Here is an 18,985-nt window from a genome sequence, read left to right as displayed (position 1 = left end):
GTTCGGATATTTATGGGAATTTCTGGATCATGGGAATGAGACAGAAGTCGCACGGTGGACGACGAGAATTAACAAGAAATAAGATACCCTCGAATATCCTAATCTGTCGCTTCGACTCGGCTTTTAAGTCCTATTGAAACGTTCAACTTTTTCGTGGCACAAACTCTGCGTTCAATTCCTGTATTGCCTAAGACCCTTGTTCTACAAATTCATTTTCTAGATTGTCGCATATTTAGCGACTTGAAACTTACAAAAGAGAATTCTATGGAACCTGGATTAGGGTATTATTCGCCACGGGTTCTCCCACTGTTCTCTTTCTCCGTCTTCGCGATTACCAACGCGTCCTAATCCCAAAGTCTACGATAATTAACCTGACGACAATACACTGAAATGGTATAATGGTTACATGTCATATATTATATCAAATTGTTGCGTTCTGGCGATTATTGAACGAATTTGTTGGAAAAATTCGCAGCGACCACCAGGTAGAACGAACGTTTAACGGTGAACCGCGATCGTGGCTCGCGGGGTAAGGGGGGTGATAAAGTTAAAAACAAAATTCAAGGCCACGGCCCGTTTTATTGTGGAAGCCAGGCTACCCTCGTCGGAACTTCCGAGTCCAACGTTTGCAGATGCAGGAGCCAGCCAAGGAGGGGCCCGAGGCTCTTTGCTCTGGCCCTCTTGTAACTCAGGGGGTCCTCCATGGCTACGCAATAATATACCAGTCCCAGGGACAAAGCTGCAGTTTAGCGCAGCACATTATGCATTTACTGATGGTAGGTACCCGAAATAAAACCATAAAGTACCTAGTTTTAAAGTGCCTATCCTTTTCCCGGGATGTAACGGACTCGCCAGCGGATCGGATACGAGTTTACGGGGCTGTCGCTCGATGCTTCCGTGAGATTTCTCGTCGAGAAATCAAGAACCGAAGAATAATTCAGTCGACAGTATTTTCTAAAGGTATTAATGAAAATTTTATGAAAATTTCTGCGTTTGTACTACTAAACAATTTATATATATATATGTGAACAATAAAAATTTAAACAACATCGACCCATTAACGAAAGGGTGAATTTAAAAAATACCGATTTAGTTCTAGATAAAATGTAAAACACTAGGCACCCTTGAGTTTACGAAGAAAGTAAAGCGAAAACGAAGCAATTCTAAATCGCTGCTATAAAATTCGATTAACCCTCGCGCAACATAGAAATCAGTAGAATGGCTTCACGTGGCTGAACCGGAAAGAAACGCACTCGACTTCCATCAGGCTTAACAACATTCCAACGAGGCCGATCTCGATAATGATCGACCACTATAACGCGCCGCTTACCCCACGAAATTTGCAAACCACCCAAGTTTTATGCATCCCCCTTCGAATCCTTTATCAACGATCGGTGGTATGATCTGAAAGCGACTTCGTCGAGCGACAGAGCGAGAAACAAGGCCGAGCCACCCTTATTTCATTCGCAAAGAAACGTCGGCCTTTATTCGCTCGATGATCACGTCGGGGTTCGATCTCGATTTTTCGATCTAGAATCGCGTGCAAACCGTCCATCTGCCTCGCAAACATTGGTGGAACGCAATAGGAGAGTAGTGTTAACACGGAAGTTCGTGGAGCTGCGGCACAGCTGGTTTCGAGAACTGATTTATCGCGCAACTATCGCGCTACATACATCGCGATCGAACGACGAGATGAAAAATTGTTTCGCTGTAATTCTAGCTTGTGTTTATCGTGGTCACGTCTCGAGATTACTGTACACGGACTCGATAATTGACTCAGGAAGTAATAATGGCGCACGATAACCAGTCTTCACGGTGATAAGGGTTTAAATTAAATATTACCACTGCTTACTAAACATTCTTCAAATAGCGCGACTTCCCTCGATATTTTTAAAATTATAAAATTCTTTTATCGAAGACTGCACGATTAATCCTTTGCGCTCGACGACTTCTTCGGTCGGGCGGCACTGCAGCTTGAGACAGTTTCACGCGCAAATGATGTTATATAAAAATTAACATACGAAAGCGTTATATTTTGATATATTATCTGTGTTTACATTTGGGAAAATATAATTATCGGAGTTCAAGTTCTGTAGTTGCGTTTGGCACGATATTTTGCACTTACCAAAGCATTCTGGATTGCTGGAGTCTTGTGGGTCGTTGGCTGCTACTTCCGGATTCACTGTCTGTTACTCTAACTTTTCTATTTCTCACACCTGACACTACATCACTGTTTACGCTTGCTTTACCACCAATTTCACAGATAGATAAGTTTCCGATCAATTAAAAATCAAACTCGCGTTAAAACTTTACAACGAGTGGTGCAAAATTTCGCGATACGTGTGCTTACTACGATCGTCGAAACTGTACTAACGCTCGACACACCATATTCCGGATTACAGTCGTCCAGGAATTTTACGTCACAATATCACTTTCCAACCGAAGACATAAATAGTGTAAAAGACTTATTCCCCGAACCAATACTTCGCTTCTATCAACTAGAGATAATGAAATTCAGCATAAACAAAGTTGCCACGCGAAACATTGCGGCGAGTGAGAGCGCGAAAGGTTAAGCCATTGCAAATGTAATGTGTAATAAAGCTAGCGAATAAAAATTTCGCTGATATCACGTATCGATAGTAATATCGTAATACACAAGTGTATTTCTACGATTGTTTGTAAAACGTGAACCCGAATGAAGCTGTCAAAGGGTATCGTGTTTGTAAGGGTGAAATATTTGAGCGTTAATCCGGGCGTGTTGGATCTCGGCAAATAACGAACGCGTTCCGTGAAATTCGATCAAATATCGAATAATGAAAAGCATATTTAGCCTGTGGCATGCAAATTTAATTTTTCGACAAACATCGCGTCGGTTTGGCGCGAGACAGAAATTCGTACGCTCGTATTTCCGGTGTTCGGCGTTCGGGAAAATTTCGATCAGAGCTCCGTGGAAATGTTCAACCCTGTGACAATTTCGTTTCGAATAAACGTTTCGCTCGTCGTTCGTCGAATAAAACGTGAAACGATAATAGACGAACGCGTCTAATTCGAGACTTCTACTTCCGTCTCTGTTCGACAATCGTCGAGGATTATCCTACGAGTGGAAGTGAAATAAATCAGACGGTCAAAGGGACGTTTACGTAGCGCAAAGTCGGTACGCCGGCTAGCGGCCAGTCCAGGCCTCTAAAAGTAAAAGTTCGCCGGTGCAATAATCGCGAGTCGTAAAGGTTTATCTGTTTATTACAGCGGCCATTGCCTCTTGAAATGGGCTGTAACTGATTTCGTCAACGAAACAAACGCCCGCCGTTTATTGTCTCGGATCTACATGCTCGCCTATTTCTAGTGGACGCGCTACGATCGCAATAAGACGTTCGCCCGTTTTTTTTTTTTTACAGTTTTACGCGTTTATTGGCAAGGTGTTGATGCGCGTAAGCGTGCCGTGCGTCAAGCGAGGGGTTCTAATTTTTACCTATCCCTCGTTGCAAATAGTGCACCTCCAAATGAAATGAACGTCTGGAAACAGTTTTGAAAACTCAGGCTGAACATAGTTCGCATTGCATACTTTTCGTTATTGCCATACTTGTTACAGCAAATCTTTGTTATAGCGAAGGAAGTTAACCATATACCAGTTTTTTAAAGGCAATTATATTTTATGAAGGCAACCCTTTTCCAGGGGAGCAAAAGCATTCCAGTCACTCACAACTTCTACATAATACCGTAATAATGCTACATTGTCGTACGAAAATAATATCTCGTCAGACAGCGAGCATTTATGCACCGCGTCTCGAATACCACCGAACGTTGATTTACTCGGAATCCTGAATTGCGTGCAATAAAAAAACAGCTAAAGCACGAGGAGCGAAAAGAAAAAGAGTGGCTGGAAAGAGGATTTGCGAGTGGCCGACTGATTGGTGCCATCCACGCAGGGATCGACCCTAACCGCGTGGCGCGTCGAGGGCGCGCGCGAGAAAGAGAACCCATCTGAGACAGAGAAGGGGCGAGCGCACCGTGTGCCGGACGTGTGTGTACGTGCGTCATAAGTGTGGCTGGCGCGAGCAACGCGATACGACGATGGGTGCATGCACACCACGCGGCGAGGGTCCTGTGTGGGAATTCTTCTGAAACATTAAATAGTGTTTACTCCCAGGGGCCATGCACCGCGAACGCCGCTGCCCGGACCGCGCCGCGCGCCGGTTTCATCAATGAACTCTTTCTTTTACGCAACGCTCCCGCGGAAGGAGCGCGCGGCCGCACGCAACCCCATGGGAAACCGCGGTACCGTGCCACGACTGCTGGAACCGAGCGCGGAGAACTGCTCCGCTGAGATTTCCAAGTACAATTCGACTCGATTGATGAGTGGTCACGGATGAATAATCCTGGAGTTGCGAATAGTTGATGCTTGGAAATTGAAACTGAAGCATTCGAATTTCTCGAATTCGATGACTTAATTTTGTAACAAATTTTCCTTGGGAAAAGGCTGCGCGCAAGAGGATGGAAGAAGAGGGAAAGGAGAGAGTCGAATTTCGAAGAAGACTGTAGGGGACGGTGTGAATTCCCATGCATCAACAGGTCTCGGAAAGACCGAGGACCTCCCCTCTCCGATGGTATCCCGGAACCCCACTCCAGGACACACTCCACCCCACTCCAGACACGGTTAGTGCATCGGCATGCGGTCTTCGAAATCGAAAACGTCAAACAGTTACCTTCCACACCCCAAGCGGGTCGTCGTCTGCAGACGGCGATCATCCCCCTCGGCAGAAAAGTTTGCCACTTTGAATTTCGAGGAGTCACGACTCGTTCGTGCTCGCCGTCGTTCCGTCATGGAACGTTGTTGCGGTTACTAGTTGAGTTCACGTGCATGTGATCTGCTACTGTGCGTTTACCATTAAGAATCGAGGGACGTTCGTACTATAAGCTGGAATTTTGTGTGATTTTCTAGCAGTGGCTTTGTTCTCGTGTGCATAAATGGTGGATTATTATAATTACAAGATGTCAGGCAGCGAGGAGGAACCCGAGTCCCATACGCAGCCAGGGATGACCAAGGCGGAGTTGCGCAGGGTAAACATGCATTTGGAGCACGATTTTTTGGTCCTTGTGGAATTGTGAGCGAGGAATAAAGGGTTGTGCGAATATATTCGGAGCTGTCATCGACAATTTCGTAGTCCCCACTTTTCTTTACGGAAGTATCATTCTAGACATTTCGAGCACTTACCATACAATACTATATCTACTTAGTTGAACTTTTCCAACGAAACTAGCTTTAGAAATTAAAAATTGCTCTCGATTCGAAAATTAAAAAAATGACAAATTCTCAATCTCTTCCACAAAAGACACCCCTGACGACCGCCCAAATACAAGGGTTTGTCGCTCGTCGAGCAATCCGTATAACCGAAACGTTTCCCAAATTACAGAGCAACAAGCCGATCATGGAGAAGCGGAGGCGTGCTCGGATAAATCAGTGTCTGGACGAGTTGAAGAGCCTGATACTGGAGGCGATGAAAAAAGACGTGAGTACCGCGGGACGTCCACCTGTCGAGCGTCAGTTATCATCCCCTGCGCGATAACAGTGATTTCGTACGGTCGATACGGAACGGGCCAGGCCAATTAGACGTCACACGGCCGGATAAAGTGTTTTAATCTCTTAATCGCGCGAAACGAGCCACGGGATTCTTGTCGCGGAACGAGCGACACGTATCGCGGCGGAGCTCGCGCGTTTACGATGGATGGGCAACGTGCTTCTACACGCGTGATCCCAGCGCGGTGCCAGCCGTGTGGAATCCACGTTGTACCCGGCGCCCGAAACGTGCCGCGGTAAACGTGACCTGTTCACGACTTATCTAGTCACGTGATACGAGTTTACGAGAGATAACGTAAAAATATGCGCAGCCTCTCTCGTCAACCGACCCCGAGCTGAGATTTCTTTTTTTTTTCCTCGTTGCCACTTTTGGCGTAACCACTCGGTCCCCACCGTTTCACTCATCGCTGGAAATCCCCAATGTATTACATTTTAAGCAGTTCGATGTCTTGTTTTCGACGATAAAGGCTACTAGAATTTTTATACGATTCTTTTAATCAACTTTCTCCGACTGTTTGCAAGTCATCGCTGAGGTTCTCGACAAACATCCCGGAAGCTTAATTATTCATTGATAAACGCTCGTTCGGTTATCGATACCGTCTAAATAAATTCGCTTGATTAGCATCAACAGTCTCGGAAGGTGTTACGCGAGGATTGGAAAAAGATTGCAGTAGCTAATCGAGATTAAAAGAATTAGCGAAGTCAGGAATCTCGGTTGTTGCACGTAAGCCGCTTCTATTTTTACGAACTGTGAGAGTGTCTAAAAATAGCCGGCAGCATCATTAATGAGATACGGGACGTTAAATGTAATTAGCTCAGTAGAGTCGGTTGTGCTGGCTCAGTCTGAAACGGGAGCCGTTGGAACACCTCGGATAACAAACTCCCGTGTCCGTGTCGTACGAAATTAAACCGCCGCTGCCTTTTTCCCATTCGAGGCCTCAATTCACGCCGCGCGTATTGTCAGCTGACCGATTGAAATTGCTCGAAATTATAATCGTCCGTCGAGCCGCGCGGAGTATGCCATCGGTCGCTCGAGATTGTTTCGGTGCTGGCTCGTATAAAGGTCAAGAGCCGATCTTTTAATTAAACTGATAGGAAGAGCCGAGGCAGCGGATGTTGGCTAGAAGTGTTTGATCAGGCCGTCTCCTTTTTCTCTTTTCCCCCGTCCGCCCTTCCTCCCGTGCGGGGCACGATTTGTTTTTCGACCCGTAGAATCGGGACTAGCGGTAGCAGGAGGTGGACGGGTTTTGTTTTAGTGTTTTAGATGCCTCGCCGTGGGAACGGATGGTTCAAGTCCTCTGCCAACACGTAATCTCCACTGGAGACTCGACAATGGCACTTCAGCCCGTTCGTCGGTCTGCCCAACCGGTGTTGGCCACATTCCACTTAACCCCTTTTCAACCGAGCTTTAATTATGCTTGTTTCCAAATCCTACGAGCAAGCGTACGGTTTATTTTTGAATTCGACAATTTCCAGGAAATCTTTACGGTTATCGAGTGTCATCTAAGTAATTCCAATAGTCAGATCTTCGAAGATTTGGAGAATCCCAAAGAAATGGAGTTTCCTGTTTCTTCTGTGCCTCCACGGGAGAGCAAAAGTAGTTTACAGTCCTTGGTATATTTCGTTAAAGGCTCAAAAAAAAAAAAGGAATCGTAACAAGTACGCGAACGATCGGAAAACTTAATCAACCGAGAAAATAAAATGCGGTCTCAATCGCGAGATTTCCTCTCGTCATCCCACGGCGAAGTACTCCACGCCGTGTAACACGAACCAGCGAGATTGATTTCTTAGACAGGACCATAACTAGAGAGCGGAGGCGCTCTCACCGTTCTCTTCTCCTCGTCCAGATGACTTCCGCTACCTGCCCGCTTCAGTGTCCGTCCCGTTCGCCCGCACGAAACGCCCCCCGCGTTCGTGGGAACTTCGAAAATAATTATTACGACGAAAAAAGAATCTCATCTCGGGTTGCAGCCTCCCTTTGTTGACCGTATCATCTTTAAGGATCCAAGCTTCGCGAACACGGCGCCGATCGGCAAAAAAATGATGGAGAAAAAAGCCGAGATCCTCGTCGCTTTCGCCTCTTAGTCGCTCCAATAGCAGGTGTCTCGTTGCCTCTGATCCCTCAGGGCGTCGAGTTCGCCTACAGGAAAACCGATTTCCGCGTCGATTCTTTTTCCCATGGACATCCACTGTCGTGTGGCGTTCACTGGTGTTTTCAATCGATGTAGCCACTCGTATATTTTCCCTCGCAATTAGACGCGATTTATTGTTTCGAGCAACAGGTATCGAGAGTTTGTTCTTTGTCGTGAACTTGTTTCCCAGTCGGATTGGAGTTTGTTCGAGAACGGAATGAAAAGAGAGGGACGAAGCTCAATAGGCTGTGTAAGCGATCTCTTCGTCGACTCCCACGCCTATTTTAAAAGGTGACCGCTAGTTTACCATAAAAATGCGAGCACTCGGCGGATCCTGGGTCGAGGACCATAGCGCAGAAAGGGCACAATGGGATTTCGAGGTTGTAGAACTGCATCGGTATTGAACGATCGATCCCTAAAAGGCCAGTGGGAATCTAAGGAATATTGAAAGGGCTAGCGTTGTGGCTGGGCATGGAAAAAAAAGATTTTCGAGCTTCTAACGAGTTCCCACGAGGTGGTTCGCTTTTTTTTCTTCCTCCTCTCCTTCTTCTCGCAACAGAGTTTCTCTTCGAGAGGATACGCGTGTCTTGTCGCGTTTCCCTGAACGGGTTTCTAATTTAAATGAATATCGTCCCCGTGAGTGGTTGTTTTCCTTTTATCGTTTAGAAAACAATTTGTATGCAGCCGATAAGCGCGACCGTAGCAAGTTGCGCGACGTGGAATGATAAAAAAATTTCCTCTAGAATGTAACACGCGTACCCGTGGGCTAACTTCGAAATTGCCCCGCGCTAGCTACCGTGGTCGGTACCCTGTCATTAAGGTAACAGGACGTATCAAGTCAATTACATGGGCGTTACCGAGGCGTCGCAGGTTTCCTGGACGAATGATCGGTATTCGTGCTCGCCCACAAAGTGTACCCTCCGGCTGAAATTCTGATTACTATGCTTCGAACACGTTGGAAGTGACGTTTTCATCGCGGCTTCGTCCCTCGTCGTTGCTATCGGTCGATAACAGGATTCCCTCTATCTCGACCGAGTTCCGTTTCCATTCTGCATTACCGATTGCGTCTAGGGAATTTTTACGCCCTGCTGTTCCATCGTACAGTACGAAAAAAAATTATAACAATTTTTACCCGCACCGAGAACGTGAAAATTAATCGCGGAATAAATGTTCGCAGCTCGGGGAATGTATTATCAACTAGTTACTTTTTCTGTTACAGCCAACCAGGCATTCGAAGCTCGAGAAGGCCGATATCCTCGAGATGACGGTGAAGCATTTGCAGGCGGTACAGCGTCAGCAATTGAGCACGGCGGTCGCTACAGACCCGGCGGTGCTAACGAAATTCCGTTCCGGATTTTCTGAATGTGCCACCGAAGTATCGCGGTACGTCAGCCACCTCGAGAACGTCGACCCTGTTGTGAAGCAACGACTGGTATCACATTTGAACAATTGCGTTAGCAATCTCCAGCAAATGGCGCCGTTCTACAGCCACTACGTGCCCTACATGCCGGAACGCCTCTATCCGGAGGTGAAGGTCGGTTTCCAGAGCGATTTCCAGAATGGCGACGAGAATAATAATGGAAGCGCCAGGATACAGATACCGAACGGCGTTCAATTGATACCGAGCAGGCTGCCCACCGGTGAATTAGCGCTTTTGGTGCCGCAATCGGCAGCGATCTCGGCGAACTTCCCGTTTTTCCCACCGGCCCCGGAATCAACGTCCAAGATGGGACAACCGTCGGCTTTCACCTCCGTGCACAGGCCGCAGAGTCCCTTATTGAGCCCATCAACGTCCACCTCCAGCTACGGCGAAGAGAGCCATCAGTCCGAACATTATCCTCAGGCGCACTCGCCTAATCGTCAGCAACGCCGGTTTAAGATCCCTGAACAGAGTCCAGCCTCGTCCAAGAGTTTCTCCTCGTCGCCAGAGACTCAGAAGCCGCAGATCAGCTCGACGAGCGATCGAAAATCGCCGTTGCCGATTTCCACGGAACCGAAAGTGGACGTTAATCACGCGTCCAGAAAAGAAACCGCGGACTCGTCTGAATCGTTGAACGGGAACGGGTCAGCGACGCACAGTTTAAGACAACCGCTTTCAGTGATCACCGATAAGACTTACAATCGCGCTGGTTCTTTCGCGTCGAGAAAAGAGGTAATGAAGAGGCACAATTCGGACGGTCTTCTAGTAATCTCTGATAAGAGACCAAGGTACCAAGAACCTATCAGTTCGACCATGAATTCTTCTAACGGCGCTCTAAAATCCGGGGAAGATCAGGCGGTATCCGTGGAGGATTTGTCGGGCGGAGCCACTTGCTCGACTAATAGAAATTCTAATCCTAATCCTATCAAATTTGTGGCGGTGGCTGGTCCTTCGAGCGCCAACGGCGATATGTGGAGGCCTTGGTGAATCGGGCGCCGGTATCGTTCCCGTTATTTTCTTTTTAAACTGAGGAGAGTACCGAGGTGGATTGAGGAAATCGATTAGTACAAATAAGCGTTACGAATGTAAGAAGTCGAGGTTCTAAAGACCATTATTATAACCGATTTGAAAATTGTGCCTTAACAAATTTCACAAGTGATTTCACCGTCTTTAGAGACCTTGCCCGTGATTAGTTTTACTTCGCCTTACGATGCATGTATTACGATAAGGATCTTGATTGTTTTATTTATTACCGATATACGTCTTTCGTAAGTAATCATAGTAATTTAAAGTATCGTCTAAGAAGAAACACTGGAAATGGATCAAGTAAAGATGGACAGACTCGAGAATAGGAGCAAACAACTCTGTATCCTCGCATAAGAAGACTTCCTAGCTTTAACACACCATTGTACAATAAGCTCTTGTTGTGAATAACATTGTAAATAATTTTATTTAATTACTATCCTAATCGAACTATTTTTGAATGTGAGTGATGTTTTGTCAGACGATCGGATGGAATCGTCGATTAAAGATTAAGCGAATTACTGCCAGTTTGTGATAACGTTCATGTGTCGTAATAAAAATAAAAGGATTTTCCTCTGATGCCTTTCTTTATTTCCCCGTGAACCGAACGGAAAGAGTAATAAAAATGGCCGCAAGGAAACGAATCGTTTTTTAACCGTGCGATGTATAAATTTCATTAGAGGTGGAAGAGAGAAAAAAAGTGGGACTGGTCTGAGCTGGTCTCCATCGATATATCCCGTAGTCTCGCAAAAGGCTGAGCAATTTCCCTTGTTGAAAAAGCCGTCGGTGTCGCTTTATCCTTTTAAGAAGCGTTAAACGCGCTCCGATTCATAAACTGGAACTTATTCTTTCCTTTTTTGCCGATAAAGGAGTAAAAAGGCGCGGCGAATGAGAATTTCAACCACCTGTTACACCGCAAAACCACCCCCTTTCTCATCGACTGAATGCTTAAACTGATTTATCGACAGACACCGTGAAATTTGTTGAATGCCTTCAGCGTTTGCTCGACGGCCCGGCTCGTCTTCCCTTCTAGTCGTTGAAATTCTTAATTTCGATCCCTGATTTATGACAGCAAGAGGGACCACCGTAATTTCCTCCTGAACCTATCGATACGTGGGTGAAGTATCACGTATGCGCATAATTCGCGCACTTTGTAACTTTAGCCGACTGAAATTTCTCGAGGAATATCGATTAGATTCGCCGGCGAGGGCGGAGGAGGGGGTTCGATGTATTTTCGAAAAAAATAGGCGGAAGTCTTTTTTTACGGCTGCGAGTTCCTTTCTGTCGAACGAGATGGCACCACGGTAGTACTGGAAACAAAATACGTCCAACCGTGCGAGAGTTTTTCCAAAATTTACTCGACTATTACCTGCAAAATTTATTACTTCGCATAGCGGCGGAAAAAATAGAAAATTTATATGGAATCCTCTAAGAAGATTATAATTTTCGTTATGAAGTACAAATAATAAAAAGAAACGATTCGATCGACACTTTAGATGAATCCAAGAAACCTGGAAACAACTCGAAGTAGTTAACTGACATTTAAATGGAATGAAAAAATAATACCAGACTCGAGTTATTGGGTTGCAGTGCGCCGTGGTACGGCCGCTGGAAGCATCAATGATAATTAATACAATCGCGTTACTTTGCATCACCTAACCGATTGTATAAAATTGCGGCGCGCGATCGTTCCAGGCATTCAAACGTCAAAGTAGAATAAGTACGGTTCCGTGCAGCCGCGGCGGCCAGCAGTTTTTCCTTGCGCTCCGGATTCCGTCTTGTCTGCTGCGCGAGGCATCGAAGTCGCCGATTCGTTGCCGCGCAGCTCGAGATTAATATCGCGCGGTCCCCGCGAGACGTTCCTTTTCGATATCTCGCGGTTCACAATTATAGGCACCGGAGAGATACGGATATACCCAATGCTCGGAATAACCATAAAGACGGACAAAGTGAACGAAAGAGAGGTAGAGAGAGGTGGAGGGAGAGGGGAGATGGGACCCCGTCTATACGCTATATCACGTGTATAAATAATTACTCCGGCGCGCAGCAATTACTATAAGTTATGGCCTAGCCGGCACAATTTGCGATGTCAAGACATAAACACTGCTACCGCTTACATTTGAATATATTAAACGACGCAACGGGAGGAGCTGATTGGTCGACGGGGGGAGCACTGCGCAGGTAGGTATCGGTGCGTGAGCTACGATCTGGTTGACGATTTTTATTACGGAAACGATCATCCCGTTCGCTCGCTGCAGCGATGCCTTTCCTGCGCTCCACTTGCTATACACTCTCCTATCCGTCCCTCCGCCCTTCTCCTCGCTCTTTTACTATTGCGCACACGTTGATGGATGCCCATTCCAATTCCATCCTCGATCGCTCCGCTAAACTGGATTTGCGATTTCCGATCGGTCTTGAAGTATTTACGGCCCGTCATCTTTCTGGCCAATTGTTTTATGACAATCGAAAGAGCCTCGTCGATGAGAATGGATCGTTCGAGCCGTTCGATCGGATTCGTCCGAGGTTTCTGCCCGATTCGGTGATTCCGTTGGCTTCGTTGGTGTTCCACGGATGGAAGACGGAATAGCGTCTTTCGATGGAGGTATGCGAGAGAGCGAATCTTCGTAGTTGCGTTTCACGTGAATTTCTCCAATTAAGACACCAGGGACGCAGGCTTTTTACGGTTCCGAGTGAATAATTGCTGAGACGCTAGATCTTCTTGATGGACTCCGGAGAAACATACAACATCGAGGACGCTTAAAGGGGGGCTTTAAATTGTGTCTAGTTCGAGAGAGGTAGTGCTTGATGTATTCTCCTGACTGCAACTTGTCGAATTGAAAAATCGCTACTGAGAAGGAATGGCAAACGATGGATTCTTGAAACGTGACCGTTTTCAAGCCAAACTATCCTTCAGACTTCCGACACCTAAGAGGAACTTGTTCATTAGCGTCGTTCACACATCTCCCCGATCCCCAAAGTCGAAATTTGTTTCACCATCGAGCGATACGCTCTACTTCTTGGTAACACAGTTCTTTCGAAAATACCTTGACCGAGACGAACCCACCGTGGAAACGAATCGAAGCGGATCGAGGAATCACCGTTGAAAATGAACGGTGCAACTTGTTTCCGTTACACAGTGGTTAACCGAGGGCGAGTGTCTCGGGCCTGCGAATATAGCAATCGCGGAGTGTTTTTCGTGTCGTCATATTTCGACCGGGCCGAAAACGGGTCCGGCACGATCGGGCGTGCACGACAGAGAGGATCGTGAACCCGCGGCCAGAGAAGAAGAGGAAGCGCACGGGGTTGGGTAAAGGGTGGTGGGACATAGGTAGGTGGTTTCGTCCGCGCGTATGTGCGGCTGCCAGGCCATTTGCCTCTGCGGTCTCTTGATTCCTAGCGACTAAATTTTCATCTGTACTCATTCAAGTTTTAATGTGTTTTTGCGGCATCAGTCATTCAAACTTAATCAACAACCAGTTACGCGCCTGGTCCGTGATCGTGGCCGCGCGCGCGCGCGCACGCGGGCCCTCGCCGCTCCCCTCGACAGTCCGCTCGCTCTTTCCCTCTCGTTCGTCGACACTGTACGTTTCAGCCTGTCCGTCTGTACGCGTGATACACCAATTGCGCGAGGTATCCGTGTGCGTCGCGTGTACGTGCGCGACCATGTGTGGGCGCGACGGAATATTGGTCGGCCGCTCTGTGACGAGAGCGTATTAATTATAACTCTGGTCAGAGGAACGTCAAGAGATGCTTTTGCAGATACCTACGATAAATTGTCGGTTTACCAGCAAATCTCATTTCCAAACCCCGCCATTTTTCCGCTCGTTTGTCCACGCCCATCGGCCGAGAACATCGCTACGTAGCCGCCGCGGCCTACGTATCCTAGCGTTCGCGGTGGTGTGCCCGCTTTCCTTTCTCCGTTCTGCTCCTGTCTGTACACGTGTACACCGGTGTGCACGACCGGCGACTGTCGCGTGCACAACGCGCCGCTCTGACAGCGGAAGGGAGAACGATTTTATTGAATAAAGTTGATACGGTTAATGGGAACGTCGGCGTTCCCTGTCTTCTTGTCGGAATTAACGGTGACGCTCTTTCATTTTTGCTCGGACGGGCCGATCAACCGTATCTTTCTACCCGGACGTTTATAGACCGTGTATGATTGATTCGATGGTATTGGAGATTGTTTAACGCAGGTAATGGGATCATTTTTATTTATTGAACGATCGTATCTTACGGTAAACGATAGAGCGAATTGATACAAATTAATCTTTTAGGGGCTTAGTCAATCGAGATGGTCGATCATCTATTCACGAGGACTCTTATAGGATAAGGGGTTGAAGATTCATGTGTCTGCGTAAATTCGATATTAGAAGATTGTGAGATGATTAAAGATGCTTAGTAATTAACGGCGATTGTACATTTTTATGAGATCACGTCTATAGAATATGCGAACTGATTCAGTGACATTAGACGATTAAAATTCCATGAAAATTGAAAGTTAAATTTCGACGGACGTGAGGCATTTACGATCGCACGCGATCCGTCTTCGGTCTTCTTCGTCCATCGCGTTACAATTTATATCCGCCGTACGCTCGAATCGCGATAAGAAGCGAAAAATGGCACGCGGTGCTGCGAAAGTGAAAAAAGGGGTCGTTAATAAACTCCATTTGCTCGTAAATGAAATCGCATCTCGCTCGAATCACTCGACGCGAAAAGTATTTCAATTATCCAAGCTCCCGCGCGTGCTAAGCACCGCGAAGAGCCACCACCGAAGGGGGTGTCCGAGGTGTGACGAGCGCGATCTCTGCGGCTCCCGCTTCAGGAGCGAAAGAGGAGCGGAAATAAAATCCGAACCAATTGTCCAATCTCCAAACATTCCCCAGCGGGGGCTGGTTACGAAGTTTTACCGTGCACGCGTGCCGAATTAGCCGAGTGTAGCGAGAAGCGAAGTGTCGGGGGCAAGGAGTAGGAGAGACATTTATTTGGCTGTCGCTGGAGCAGTTGGAAACTTCTGCATCGTGCTACCGGAGGGAGGCAAGTGGCTGGCCGTCCCCCGCAGGTGGGAAGGGAGACACGGTAGGACGCGGCGGTGGAACGAGGAAGAAGCAACCCCCTCCCACCCCCTCCTGGAACGGCCGGAAGGGAGACAGAGCGCACGTCGACGCGTACGCGAGTGGAGCAGAGAAAGAAAGGAGGGAGGAAAGAAAGAATGAAAGGAAGATAAAGGGACTGGTTCCCGATGCGGTGCAAAACTCGAAAGAGAGAGAGAGAGAGAAAGGGTGACGGCGGCGGAAGGTGTTGAAGCGTGACCAACGGAAAAGAAGGGGGAAGGGGAAAGGAAAACAGAACGCCAGCCGTGTAAACGTGGATTTGTGTTAAACCCGGCGTGCGCTCGTTTGTGTTGGTCCACGATCCGAGTGCGCCCGTGTGAGAGAGCAACTGAGATGGGGTTGCGGAGGATGAGCGCGGCCCGAAGAGAGGGAGGTGGCTCGGAGCATGTTTTATTAAGTGCGTCGCGCGTGGAAAAAGCGCGAGGCAATTTTCAGGTGCTAAAGGGAGCGCTGATAACGCGAGACCGCATTTGAAACAGTCCGTTACACTTTTCGACTCGTTATTTTCTGCAGTCTCGCGTACACGCCCACGGATCTCTACTTAACGCGTCTGGTAACGGACCTCGCGGTGCCTTCGAGAGTGTCGTTCGACTTTTTTCTTCCTCTTTTCTCTCTTTCTCCGATGGGACGAGGCCGATGCGATTGCAATTTTACCTTTCGAGTCTCACCACTTTCAGTCCCACGACGATGTTACAGGAACGGCGGATACTTCGATTAATCTCGTTAATTATGCAATGAAATTTTAATCATCTAACCATTGGATTATCACATCATTTTCCGAGAGGGTGATCGTAAAATGTATCGCGACAAATCGCACGTTAGATTCGCTTTTACATAGATCCACACGGACGCAGCAAAACCCCCGCGAGCTATAGAGATGTTCATCCCCCATCGTTGCATCTCCGGACTCACCCCCGAGCATTCCTGGGTGATCAACGTATCAAACATTTTCCCCGGTCCTTAGCGCGGTATTAACGTTGTCCGAAAGACAAAAAAGGATTGCATACATCGTTAACGCTTGGCTATATAGCGGTAGCCGGAGGAAGCAAGCTATCTATTATTTCAGCCGTCAATGAGATGTGTCAGCGGTGACGGGTATACGTCATCCGCGGTGTTCGTCCGGCGGCGGACTCGTCCGCATCGCGTGCAGAAAGCGATGGATGGCGATCGGCCAGAGAGAGCGAGAGAGGCGAACGGGGTTGACGAGAAGGGACACAGCGAAGGTGCACGATGGAAAAGGAAGAGGACAGATCGGCGGGCCGAGAAAGGGAGAAAAAAATAGCCGGGAAAGTGGAGAGGCGTCGACAAAGTGAGAATTAATATTCAATCGCATTAACGAATCGTCGCTGGCGACGCCATCGTTATACCAGGAACGTACGCGTACGGCTGGCTCCGAGGACGATGGACGAGAAGGGGGCCACGGAAAAAACGGGCTAGGTGAAACAACCAACCAGCCCCTTCCTCCCCGCCGCCGTTTCGTCGAAGCTTCGACGCCACCCTCGTCTCTCCGCGCGCGCTACCCTCCGCCCCCGTTCGCGCGCGCCCTCGTTCCATCTCGCTCGGAACGCGACGCCAAATGAAAATACCGAAGGACAATGGAAATACTAATGATTGATTGGATACGAAAAAGAATTATAATTGAAAAAAACGCGGAGTGCTGACCAAAAAAAAAAAAAAAAGAGCGCGGCGGGAGAGAAACGGTCGGAGGGCCGGCGGATCGGTTGAAGCGAGACGATCGGCTCGGACGAGGAGGGCGCGAGGCGGTGCGCAAGCCGAGAAACAGAGAAGGCGCGCGAACTATTGGGAATAATATATCAATACCCATCGAAGCCACGCATACGAATGCGACGCTTTCGTGGAGCCATTTCGGGGGCAAAGGGGTGAAGGGGTGCCTGCCCGCTCCGTGACTCGGGCTAACGCCGGGAGGGGCAGAGGGTGGCACGAAAGGGGGTGGCTGTTCGGAAAGAGTAAAAAATATTACACCCTCACACACTGGCGCCGACTCGCGGATGAAACGGACACTAACCAATACCAATAACGGGCGGCACAAAAGAACGGCCGGTCGGTGTGCGAAAAACAGGACCCACACATCGAGATAGCCGCGATGCCTCGGTGGCATTACAGCTTTTCACGTACCCGGTGGCTTCTCGATACAGGCTACGGGCCAATCCACGGTGCCGTAATTTCCTGGCCGATCGCTGCCAATTCGTACTTCAGATGTCCGACAGCGTCGACCAGATAACAACGTGCCGCGGTACACTGGAATTGTTGGTAACGTTACGCCACATGGACGATCGACGAGGAGGAAGAGCGCGTTTCAGCTCAGATTTATGAAATCTGGTATGAAAACACACCAAGCTACGAGATCCCGAAAGTTTCCTCAAAGCAATCGAAAAGTTTCCGTTCCCAAACCACAACCCTTGTGACGCGGTCACGTATCCGATGAAACGCCGAAGCACACCTCCAGAAACAGGACGAGGGTGTCCCGGGCCGGGTGTCGGGACGCGTCACGCCGACGGACAGGCGTCGTTTCGACTTTCTCGTTCGGTGCAACCCTGTAGATGCCCGCACGTAGCACACAACGCGTCGCACACGGTACGGGTGGGTGCGCGAAGCGCGCGTTTAGCATTTGAAAAAAGCCCTCGCCGTGGAGCCCGAATCTCTCATACACCCGCGCGCAAACAAAAGGCTACATTTAGCATTAAAAAAGCACGCGGACCAACGCGATTCTGGCACGAAGCAGAGGCGAAGGGTGGAGGAGCGAACAGTAGGAAGAGTAGGAGGAGGCCCGAAGGAGGGTGGTGGAGAACGATGCAGCCCCGATGCCGGTTACTCTCATCTCCGCGGCCGGACACGTGGCCCTCTTCCATTATTGTGCCGACTATACTCGTGTGTCAGCGGAGGGAGGCGCGGATTTGTTGGAAAAGGACGGTGAACGGAAGCTCGAGGGGTCCGTTCGAGGGAGACAGCGAATGACACGGGGGACCAGAAACGTACGAGGGCGAACGGGCACCGTGGTGTGGGCGGCCGGATCGGGACAGAAGTGGTTGATGCATTGGGACAAACGCATTTGCCGTTAAAACAGCTACGACGAAACGCGTGTTACGGGGGAAACGGCGTTCCTCCAGCGACAGCCGCGTGTGAATTTGAGCGAAAGAAAGCGATACGGGCGAAACATTTCGCGCGGACGTGTGTACATCCACGCTGTATGTCTTTTCCTGCAACTTCTGTTGCGCTGTCGGCGCCGTTTTTTTCTCCCGTTTGCCTGCGTTTTTCGGCATTTTTTTATTTTCGCTGGCCCCACCTGGAAAAGAATGCATCCCTGACAGACGTTCCGGCGAAAGTTTTTATGGAGTCGCGATGTGGGCAAGGTGATTGATGATTCGGTTCGTTGATTGGCTTTGCTTTTGTTTCAGGAAAAGAGGGGAGGATGCTGTCGGCATATCTTTCCATTTGGATATTGTTATCTGTAATTAAGACTGTAAGCAAGAAGATCGTCGCCAAACTTATAGTCTCGCTGCATTACAATCATCAAGGGTTGAAAACGGTACCCTCGCCTCTATTCTAATATTCATTCACCCCCATCTCCAATTTCATCGTGTCGCTATTTTTCCGCGATATCCCCGCGCGCGCGCTGCCACGGGGGCGAGGGTGTTAAGAAGGGGGCGCGAAACAACGGAAGCGTAAAGTTTCATCCACGATTTCGTCGGGTACCGGGTAACCG

At 48.4% G+C, this 18,985-nt stretch overlaps 1 protein-coding gene across 1 annotated transcript; it reads left to right on the top strand.

Annotated features, from left to right (window-relative positions):
- Nucleotides 1-4,936: 4,936 nt before the first annotated feature.
- Nucleotides 4,937-10,114, top strand: Dpn (bHLH protein deadpan). The gene is made up of 3 exons (XM_076899133.1): nucleotides 4,937-5,058; nucleotides 5,412-5,507; nucleotides 8,927-10,114. The coding sequence occupies exons 1-3, from the start codon at nucleotides 4,966-4,968 to the stop codon at nucleotides 10,112-10,114; spliced, it is 1,377 nt and encodes a 458-aa protein (XP_076755248.1). The 5' UTR covers nucleotides 4,937-4,965.
- Nucleotides 10,115-18,985: the final 8,871 nt, after the last annotated feature.

Source organism: Xylocopa sonorina, chromosome 1 (assembly GCF_050948175.1).
Source record: "Xylocopa sonorina isolate GNS202 chromosome 1, iyXylSono1_principal, whole genome shotgun sequence".
Taxonomy (NCBI): Eukaryota; Metazoa; Arthropoda; class Insecta; order Hymenoptera; family Apidae; genus Xylocopa; species Xylocopa sonorina.
Note: the sequence above shows the minus strand (reverse complement) of the source record. Positions and strands in the feature narration are given on the sequence as shown.

Coding starts and splice junctions, on each gene's coding strand:
- Dpn (XM_076899133.1), top strand. CDS start 4,966: ATGGTGGATTATTATAATTACAAGATGTCAGGCAGCGAGGAGGAACCC. Junction 5,059..5,411: donor CCAAGGCGGAGTTGCGCAGG/GTAAACATGCAT, acceptor CCCAAATTACAG/AGCAACAAGCCGATCATGGA. Junction 5,508..8,926: donor TGGAGGCGATGAAAAAAGAC/GTGAGTACCGCG, acceptor TTTCTGTTACAG/CCAACCAGGCATTCGAAGCT.